Genomic DNA, 11,132 nt, shown 5'->3' on the forward strand with positions numbered 1-11,132 from the left:
GATAGTCAAAGAAATAGGTTCATAGCTGTTGTTTGAAAAATGTTATGTAAGTCAGATTGTTTTATAGACACACTTGAGGACGAGATTAGGGGTTCAATAGGTACAACGCTTAGTTGAGGTGTCAAAATAGAAAAAAGGAGCAAGTTTTGAGGGGGCGCAGGGAAAAGGGTCAAAAATGGCCCTCTGCTTTGGCAGAAGGTTAAAAATATCTTTCATTATAAATTTGGATTAAAAATACCCCTTCTCTCATTAAAGTTTTCAAATATACCCTTATCTTAATGAAAATTCTCAAATCTCTCAAAATAACCCAATTCCATTTTTAAACTCGATTCAACTACATAAAAAGACCATATGCGACCAACTTGTTCCCGAGTACTACATTTGGAGCCATTAGGCACAGGAGCGATAACACATATGAGTTTTTTATTTAGTTGAGTCGGGTTTAAATGGAGTGGGTTTAAAAATGAAATCGGGTTATTTTGGAGATTTCCGTTAAGACATGAATATATTTGAAAGGTATTTTTAATCTAAATTTGTAATGGAGAATATTTTTAACCTTTTTCCCTTAAAAATATTAAAGAACATGATAAAAATGATCTCTTATTTTTCATAATAGGTTCAAAATAGTTCTTTTTAAGTATCGACTGAGCTTTTTTATTTTTTCAAGTTTGTTAAAAATGAGCATTATTATTTTTAATAAATTGGACAATTTACACGATTGCCCTTATTCGGGTGGTCTTTAATTTTTGTCCCTCAAATTGTTGGTCTTTAATTTTTATCTTTCACCTAAAATACCTCGAGGTTCTAGATTCGAATCTCGGTTCAGTAAAAAAAAATCGCAAGACAGAATTTCATAGCAAAATTTAAGGCTAACTTTTGGAGAATTCCAACAGAGTAAAAAAAAATCCGCCTTGAAAAATTTGGCAAGGCAAACTTTTGCCTTAACGCAAATTCTGCCTTAAGGCAGAAGTTTCGCGAAGCCTTACCTTGCGAAATTATTTTTTTACTGAATGAAGGTTCGAACCTAAAACCTTGAGATATTATCGGCCACTTTTTTTAAGTGAAGTGCAAAATTTAAATACCAGCAATTTGAGGGATAGAAATTAAAGACCAACGCCTTTGGAGGCCAATCCGTGCAAAAAAACATTTTCTTTTTTCAAACATGTTGGGGGTACAAATAACACATAAGTTAAATCTAAGGGTCTATGTGAAGATTACCCCAACAAGATCCTAGTTCCGGTTCCACCAACACATTGTTTATTGATGACTCCACAGTTTCCGGACTCTGACGTGAGAAACTCTGAACTTAATAAAAATGGCATTTTCAAGTCTTTCATCACCACCACTTCCATTACTATTCCATTCTCAAAAACCAAACCTTCCATTTTTAGCATCAAATCTCCAAACCCCATTTGACTACTTTCCTCTATTGTCAACTCTAAACCCTAAACATCATCAAAAAATGTCAAGAACATCATCAATGAAAGTACAAGGATCAGTTAATGATCTTGGAATTGTTGAAAGAACAATTCAATTGGTTCAATCTTCACCACCCACGTGGCAATCTGCTTTGCTAAGTAACATTATTATCTTCACTGTGGGTTCTCCACTTTTAGTATCTGGTTTGTCACTTTCTGGTATTGGAGCTGCTTTCTTGCTTGGTACTCTTACTTGGAGAGCTTTTGGTTCTAATGGTTTTCTTCTTGTTGCCACATATTTCGTTATTGTAAGTAAAGATTTAAGCTTTTTTTTCATTTTTACATGCTTTATTTGTGCAGTGCTATGCATATTTTAAGTATCTGAGAGAAAATAGTAGGAAGAATAAATTATGTTTATGCAAATGTCAAATCAAGAAAAAATGAAAGTAGAATACTCAATCATGACTAACTGCTTGGAGCCAGGATCTGAAGCTTATGTGTTCTTGATTATAGTCTTTCTTAGTTAATGGGTTCTAGATTAATAATCTGTACATGTTCAATGGTTCTTTTTAAGTTACTAGATTCGAGTCTTTCATCGTCGGGACTTCCATTACTATTCCATTGTCTAAAACCAAAGCTTTCATTTTTCACCTCAAATCTCGAAACCCCATTTGACTACTTTCCTCAATTGTTAACTCTAAGCCCTAGACATCATAAGAAAATGTCAAGAACATCATCAATGAAAGTACACGCATCAGTTACTGATCTTGGAATTGTTCAAAGAGCAATTCAATTGGACCAATCATCACCACCCACGTGGCAATCTGCTTTGTTAAGTAACATTATTATTATCTTCACTGTTGGTTCTCCACTTTTAGTATCCGGGTGCTGCTTTCTTGCTTGGAACTCTCACTTGGAGAGCTTTTGGTTCTAATGGGTTTCTTCTTGTTGCCACTTATTTTGTTATTGTGAGTAAAAATTTAAGCTTTTTTCATTTTTACATGCTTTGTTTGTGCAGTGTTATTTTGAGGATTCTAGTTTGTGCATATTGTTTTGTCCCATTTTAAGTATCTGAGAGAAAATAGTAGGAAGAATAAATTATGTCTATGCATATGTCAGATCAAGACAAAATGAAAGTATGATACTCGATCATGAATAACTGCTTGGAGCCAGGATATGATGCTTATGAGTTCTAGATTTTAATCTTTTTAAATTATTGAGTTCTAAGTTAATAATCTGTAAATATTCAATGGATTTTTAAGATAAATATAGAGTTTGAACCAAGGGTTCAGCTGAACCTGTAGCCAACACTCTCCCTCTGCCCCTGCTTGCAAGTCCCTCTTTCTTGTCTAATTGAAGGAAAAGGTCATAGTTAACAAAAAGAAATAAAAAATGAGCACTTTCACCCTATTGATAGATTAGTGGAACCTCATAGCGCAAAAAAAAAAAGAAATGTACCAATATTAAGATTTAAGGATGTGTTTGGTATCATGGAAAATGTTTTCCTAGAAAATATTTTCTTGGAAAACAACTGGGTTTCTTACTTATTTTCTAGTGTTTGGTAAGTAAGCAAATTTTAGTATCCCATGAGCATTTATATGAAATCTACCGAAACACTATGGGGGTGAGGACTGGGGTTTCAAGGGTGGGATGGTCAAGGATTGGGGGTGGGGGTGTTGGGTGGGTGGAGAGGAGACAATGAACTTGGAATGTCACTCGTGGAACTTGTTTTCCCTACTTCCATTAAGGAAGTTATTTTCCTCATTTTGAAGGAACTTGTTTTCCTAGAGAAAAATATTTTCCAAAACATTTTGACCAACCATACATGGAAAAATTGAAAAGCATTTTCCTCCATACCAAACACACCCCAACTGTCTAAATAACTTCTGGTCTGTCTTTCTTCTGAAAATATTGATGGATGCTATGAAGGAATTTATCTCCTGCTGAGGCTGATAATTCTGATAAAAGATGTTAGCACACTTGTACTAATAAGCTAAACCAAACAGGGCACAGCTGCAACTAAGGTGAAAATGGCTCAGAAAGAGGCTCAAGGGGTTGCAGAGAAGAAGAAAGGAAGGAGAGGACCTGGAAGCGTGATCGGCTCTAGTGCAGCCGGTTGTGTTTGTGCATTCTTATCAATTAATGGCGTTGGTGGGGAGGCATTTACTCACCTGTGGGTACTTGCATTTGTAGCCAGTTTCTGTACCAAGTTGAGCGATACTGTCTCGAGCGAGATAGGAAAGGCATATGGTAAAACTACGTGAGTACAGACTCTTCAATCTCTGGGTAACTATTAAGAATTTGATGAACTCTAAACAGCAACGTTTTTTACATAAACTGGAAATCACATTCTTTAACTGTTTCTGGAGTTTCTGTTAATACTTAATTCTAGACCTAGTGAAAAACATAAGGAGCTGGAAAAGTGTCTTGTTTTTTCCTTTTCCTTTTCTGGAAAGTTTCTTAATTTGGTAGAATTGCTTGTCGATATATATTTTTTATAATGGTGGTGCCCAGGCCACTAACACACACCTCTACCATTCCACCCGGTATTTGCTACACCTGACTAGCACATGTACCGAGCAACTCTCCCCACCAAGGCTTAGGCAGATAGGAAACAATCACTTAGTGTATTTTTTCTTTGCCGGGATTCGAACCCTGGTCCTCAAGGTTTGCGCCCACTTTATTGACCACTAGGTCACACCCTTGGGTGCTAGAATTGCCTGTCAATATTGCAAGTTTTATGTGATTTAGTTTTCATCTTAGGTATTAGATAATCTTTGTGACTAAACACTTCGGTAGGCTGCTATTTGCAGTTCATGTGCAATTTTACATAGTACTAACTAGAAAGTTATTTCCTTTGGAGGGAAATCATAAGCAACGCAGACAACTTTTCACTTTTCTCTGTTCAATACTGACATTAGTAGGATTGGTATCTTTAAGAATTGTCTGCTGACTACTTGCACAACAATTGCAGGTATCTTGTCACCAACTTCAAGGTAGTGCCACGGGGTACTGAAGGGGCTGTGAGTGCTGAGGGAACCATAGCTGGGCTTCTTGCTTCAGTTCTCCTAGCTTTTGTTGGTTATGTAACGGGTCAGGTATGCCTTCCATGAATCATTCCAAGTTTTGAGAACTTTTTACTTGTGGGTGTGGGTTCTCTTGTATTATATTGGGATAACCCGGAGATATAGTCAATAGTATTTGCATCAAACGATACTAGTCAATAATAGGATTAAGGATATGGAAGAAAATGTCATTTTGATATTTTTTGCCGTTAGGTGCAATTGTATGATTAACTCTTTAGTCCCATGAGGTCTAAAATGGTCCAAGTTGAGACCAGAAAAGAATATAGGTGATAAGAAATGCTGGAGAAAAGTTAGATGATCTGTAATTGTTATACAGAGTAGTTGTTGAATATTGTTATAGGAAATAGTTGTTGTAGAATGAAATGTTGGGCTATCTGTGGGCACTATTGTGGCTTGATGAGTGGGATTGATGTGTCTACGGGACTTTTAGCTTATTGCTTGAGGTTGTGCGGAAGGAAGGATCATCTGTTTGCTGCTCTTACATAAGATATTGTTTGTGTTATTGAAAAAATTCTTCTAGCCTCAATTATTGTGGATAATTATGCCTCTCAGTATCAAATATGACGGGGATAGAAGGTTGTGAGTCTCATGTCACTCTTAATTGTCTCCAAGTTACCATAGATTTTATTGTATTTTTAATTTGTAAGTGTAATCTTTTGAAACCTTGTTGATAGAATTCTAAAGAGCATAAATTGAAAGGGGTTTTCATTGATCTAGAAATCCTATTTTTCTCCTTCCCTTCTAGGATTTGTGTGAACATATTGAGTTTTTTTCTCTATGAAGATGTGCAAGATTGGAGTGATACTTATGCGTAGTGTTTCTTTAAAAAAAAAAAAAAGAGTGCTAATATGTGTAGTGGTGGCTTGGTTCTTGGTAACTCTAAGTCTTTTATCATGATAATTGGGTGGGAATTACCCGCAAGGGTGGCTCAATTGGTTGAGCAAGGGGCTTCCATAATGGAGGTCTCAGGCTCGAAACCCCTTACTTACGACAGCAGGGGATTTGTCTTCTGGATCGAGTTCGTCGCACAGGGCTTTCCTAGTGCGGGTTATCTCTCCTGTGTGGTTTGTTGACTATTGCACAGGAGCGGGGTTTACCCTGTGCGCACCCAAAGGGTAGCGTCAGCGTGTTCCCTTGTCATCCAAACCAAAAAAAAAAAAAAAAACGATGGGAATTTATGTATGTTGATTTTTTAAAGAATTACGTGCTTGCATGGAGTTTGTACCTTGCTACCCATGCCCTTCGCAAGATATAGAGCCCGTTTGGCTTAGCTTATAAGTTGCTGAAAACAGCTTATAAGCTGTTTTCAACTTTTTTGAGTGTTTGGCTGGCCAGCTTATAAGCCATTTTGTGCTTAAAATAAGCCCAAATAAATAAGTTGGCCCGTTTGACTTAGCTTAAAAAAAAACTGCTTTTTTTAAGCCCATCCAAACAGGCTCATACTTGTCGCCAAAAGAATGGGAATGTCAGTATTTTTGGAGTCAAAAAAGTTTTCTTTGTCTATAATTTTTTCAAACATTTAAATAGTCTAACTATTAAAATATTGTGATTTTGGTACATTTTTATGTAATTACTAAATAACAAAGTTTTATTTCAAAAAATTATGGAATGGATCTCCGAATTAACATGGGACATTAGATGTGTGAACTCTCGTACTCCAAGCCCTATTATTCTTTTTGGGTCAAAGAGTGTATTAACTATTTTTCGATCCGAATATACTAGGAAATGGGTGATTTGGCGGAAAGGTAAATCCTTGCATAATGTTACCTGATTGGCTGATGTTTTGGCCAATGTTTAGGGTTGAGCTACCCAAGGCTGTTAACAGAATCACAGGAATCCAATAATGATTCGAGTAATTCAATAGCTAGAACAGGAATTCAATGGAAGAATTCGAGTGAATAGCTCAATTTGATGGAAAAGATAGAAATGAGAGAGAAAGTAGAGTTCTTGTATTAAGAATCAAAGTAATATCCAGGAATGATTACAATTGTGGAATCTTGAACTACTTATAGCTAATTCTACAAAACAGCTCATAACCAACTCTAACCAACTTTCCCGCCAATGAACTATTAGAAATATTTCTAACTAACTCAACTAATTAATGGACTAACTAATTGCTGATGTGGACAGTAAACCTCTGAACTGTTTCTACAGCTTCTAATATCATGTATCAGTACTCCCTTCCTCAAAAGATCCTTGTCCTCAAGGATCAAAACCAGGAAATGTGGTCTGCAAAACTGTACTGTATTCACAAGTAGCAGCATCAGCTGGGAAATCCACAATTTAACCAAAGCCAAAATGGAGGGATTTTCAGAGGTTATATCATCAATCTTATCTTCATAAACTGCTGCCACAATTTTGTAAATGCTTCCCGAAGTAATTGCTATGTCAATTCTATAACCAAGGATGTCATAGTTTCCAGTAACGTCAAAATTCACCATTGGCTTAGCTGACTTGATGTTAAACTCATGGTTAGCAATCAATAAACCTCCAATGTTGATATTATTTTGTTTCTCGGTTTCAACTTCAAATGCTTTACACTCATCTAACTCTAGTTCCTCTAGCTTTTCTTCTATCAATTTAAACTTGCTGTTAAACCCATGGTTAGTAATCAAGATACCTTCAATGTAGCAGATTTTAATGCAGACAACACTAAGCTTCCCTTCTGAAGTAGCAGGACTGTTTAGCTCATCAGAGAGAGCTACTAAAGGCCTTTTAATCTCCATAACATGTTGTTCATCACGTTCCATTTCCTTGCTTTCATCTACAACCATTTCTATGTGAATTTTTCCATCAAGTGGTTTAACTTCAAATGCTTCACACTCATCTAACTTCAGTTTCTCCAGCTTTTCTTTGATCACAATAAAGGAATGCTCATCATCCAGAATGCTATTCAATTCAGGCACGCCCATACCATCAATCCACAGTTCTGCAATTAGTTTTGGTATTTCTTCTATTGTTAGGAAGATTGATTTTCTAATCTCTTCACATGAGCCGGTCTTCTTATCACTCTCCAAGTTTAACCATAAATTGTAGGAAGCCGTGATCTTGGAAAGAATTGTATCAGGTCCAACTTTCCATGAGAGCACTTCTTTCCAAGACAATCTTGAATAAACATCACAAATTTTGCTGTTAATTGTGTTTTTCACCCCCTAAAACCTAATTCGTTCATATTTATCCAAAATCATAATCTCATATTCCAACATGAAATCATTACAAGAATTCACATCAAAATAACCAGCCAAAATAGGGTACCAAATAGGGTACCAAGAAGCCAAAGGTACATGATCAGAATTCATATTATTTCTTGACATTCCATTTCTCTCAGGCAATTGATCGAACATGTAAGGAGCAGCTATTTCTCTTCCAAATTTAGAATATTCATCAAGAACAAGAAGATTAAAATCTACCTCATGATCTTCTAGAAATCGAGAAGGAGAGAACTGGGAATGCATAAGGAGTTCGACTGTTCCAGCTTCTATATTCTTCTTGTTTCTTGTTTTTACTAACTTGTCTTCATCAGAACGAACTTCTTCACTGTTTAAAGAAGTTGTAAGAACTTTGTTACCATTTTCTATAGAAAGAAGATCGAAAACCAAGCCTCCAAATTCCCCTATATTACTGTCATCTTCTGCCGAAAGTGCATCAAGAGACCTATCTGCAAAAGCATCTATATCACCTTCATTTTCCCTAAAAAGTGTGGCTAGACACATGTCTTCAAGAAGTTCAGATTCTGTATCCAGAGAAGATATTTCAATATATTCATCAAATTGTGGCTGAGATTGTTCCTCTGGTTGCTGCTTCAGAATCCATCTATCCAACAATTTCAGTGCACTTTCCAAGCCTTCTTCAATATCTTGGAGTTTAACTTCAATGTTTACGAAATGATTTTCAAGTGTTGACATTCTTCTACAGTCCAAGAACCGCAAGGCTCTGATACCAATGTTAACAGAATCACAGGAATCCAATAATGATTCGAGTAATTCAATAGCTAGAACAGGAATTCAATGGAAGAATTCGAGTGAATAGCTCAATTTGATGGAAAAGATAGAAATGAGAGAGAAAGTAGAGTTCTTGTATTAAGAATCAAAGTAATATCCAGGAATGATTACAATTGTGGAATCTTGAACTACTTATAGCTAATTCTACAAAACAGCTCATAACCAACTCTAACCAACTTTCCCGCCAATGAACTATTAGAAATATTTCTAACTAACTCAACTAATTAATGGACTAACTAATTGCTGATGTGGACAGTAAACCTCTGAACTGTTTCTACAGCTTCTAATATCATGTATCAAAGGCTGGGGGAATCCGTCTTGAGTATCGTTATGTTATTTCATTTTTGATGAGTTAGCTGTGGAAACATTCACTACATCTTTAGCTTTATCTTTGCTAGTATGAGAGACAGATACAATGCCATTCAGTCTACTCTATGTTCTCAGTTTTTTTTTTTTTCAAAATTGTTTCCAGATTAACGTACCTGGGGCTGCAATTTGTGTAATAGCTGCCCAGATAGCAAACTTTGGCGAAAGTCTAATAGGCGCTTCACTTCAAGACAAAGAAGGATTCAGTTGGGTAAGTGGTTTAATGAGTAAAGGTTTAACATTTACTCTGAGATGTTAAGTAATTTGCCCACCTTTTTTTGTCCCTTAATGTTCAGCTCAACAATGATGTTGTCAATGTCATCAACATATCCTTGGGAAGTATTTTTGCCGTCCTAATGCAGAAAATAATATTCCAAAGTTAGCAAACTTAATTTATGCACATACTTGGAGCATGAGCTTGAATTGTCGCGTTCCATTGCATACTGTTGTAGATCATATTCTCGAGATGCAAAAGAGATAAGTAACGGGACTTACAGGTGGACAATACCATCCGAGCCAGAAATGAAGACTTGCTTAGATATTTATTTTACTGTTATGGTTGAGAAACAATTCTGATAAATTCTCCCCTCAAATTTACTGAATTGTTTCAGTGTCGATGTATTGTTTCCAACAGTCATGTCGCAGGATTTTCAGTATTGCACAGTTTTATGTTTGTTACTTACTAATTGTTTATGTAAGATCCAATTGTCTGCACTTGTAGATTAGTAGTTTACTAATTGGAATAGTAGTGTCAGAGACTCAGTACTGATGTAATCTTAGTCATAGTAACAGAAGCATTTTTCTACTTTCTGTTGATAATTCTTGCTGCGTCTGAATAGGGATGTCAAATTCCCGAGTTGTGTTGAATTTAAGTAGGTCAAAATTGGTTGAGTTAATTGGTTGAGTTAATAAATGCGCGGGTCATTAACCTGCTCAAGGTTAGTTGGGCTTGAATGGGCTAAGAGCCCCGTTTGGATTGACTTATTTTAAGTGTTTTTAAGCCAAAGCAGCTTTTAAGCCATTTGTAGTGTTTGGATAAAGTAAAAAAGTGTTTTTAAGCATTTATTCTTAAGTTGAAATAATCAAAATAAAACAAAAGTCAAAAGCTATAATTTTTAACTTATGGCTATGCTTAAAAGTCACTTAAAATATTTTTTTTTGCACGGATTGCCCTTCTTTTGGGTGGTCTTTAAATTTTGCCCCTCATATATGTGTTCTTTAAGTTTTGCCCTTAGCTTGGATACCTGAGGTTCTGGGTTCGAATCCCCGCTTAGGCATAAAATAAAAAAATAATTTCGCAAGGCAGGGCTGGGGGGAGTGTATGCCGGATCCGGCATACAATCCTTAAGGAAAAACTAAAGTTATGCCGGAGGGGGCAGACTTTGCCTTGAGACATATATATATATATATATATATATATATATATATATATATATATATATATATATATATATATATATATATATATTTTTTTTTTTTTTTTACTTTTCAAGGCAAACTTTTAATTATGCCTTAAGGAAAAGTTCTGCATACTTTTAGTTATGCCTTAACTAAAAGTGTGCCCCATAAAATATAAGGAAAATGCATAAAAATCCCCTCAAACTTGTCCCGAATTATCAGTAACACACCTATACTTTACAAAGGTCCTATGACCCCCCGGATCATTTTAAACTGGAATATTGACATCATTAAAATGTCACACCCAGATCTTTGTGTCGCAGTGTGTACACGCGCCTTATTTTCCAGTACTTCTTTATCCTTTTGTCTTTCTTTATTTGCATTCTTCTTATTCCACCATCTCCCCCAATCCCACCATATGACAACTCCCAAACTGCCATAGCCCTATTTGATTTTTCCTCACGACAGGGAAAAGAAAAAATAATCTCAAATTGATCTCTTTAAACATGGTGCTAATTACATAAGCTTTTTCGTTGATATATGTCAATATTCTTTTTTCCAAAGCTTCGTTGCTGACTTTGAATGCCTCCCCTAAAATATTCTTTTTTCTCCATTTTTGTGTTTTTACTTAGCTCGTTCCCTTTCCTTCTTGAATCACTTCCTTTTATGGTATTGCATTTCTTGATTATTATTTTTTATCAACAAACCCCATTTTTTCATAGAAAAAGAAAAAATAAACTATAAAATAAAGAGTTACTACTGAGATGTCAATTGATTATGATTCATAAATCTGCAAAAATATTATTCATCTTGATTTTCCCTTTCCACGTGTCATTGTCCGATTTGGGTGATAATTGGGTGGG

At 35.6% G+C, this 11,132-nt stretch overlaps 1 protein-coding gene across 2 annotated transcripts; it reads left to right on the forward strand.

Moving 5' to 3' along the window:
• Window positions 1-1,211: 1,211 nt before the first annotated feature.
• On the forward strand, window positions 1,212-9,681 carry LOC132617608 (protein VTE6, chloroplastic). Of its 2 annotated transcripts, none has more exons than XM_060332653.1 (5): window positions 1,212-1,726; window positions 3,425-3,678; window positions 4,393-4,516; window positions 8,978-9,082; window positions 9,324-9,681. In XM_060332653.1, exons 1-5 carry the CDS (start codon window positions 1,316-1,318, stop codon window positions 9,354-9,356), a joined length of 927 nt encoding a protein of 308 aa, XP_060188636.1. In that variant the 5' UTR covers window positions 1,212-1,315; the 3' UTR covers window positions 9,357-9,681. The 2 variants fall into 2 exon arrangements, with proteins under 2 accessions (XP_060188636.1, XP_060188635.1); XM_060332652.1 differs by having other exon boundaries at window positions 1,214-1,726; window positions 9,168-9,681.
• Window positions 9,682-11,132: the final 1,451 nt, after the last annotated feature.

The sequence above is a fragment of the Lycium barbarum genome, chromosome 11 (genome assembly GCF_019175385.1).
Source record: "Lycium barbarum isolate Lr01 chromosome 11, ASM1917538v2, whole genome shotgun sequence".
NCBI classification, from domain to species: Eukaryota; Viridiplantae; Streptophyta; class Magnoliopsida; order Solanales; family Solanaceae; genus Lycium; species Lycium barbarum.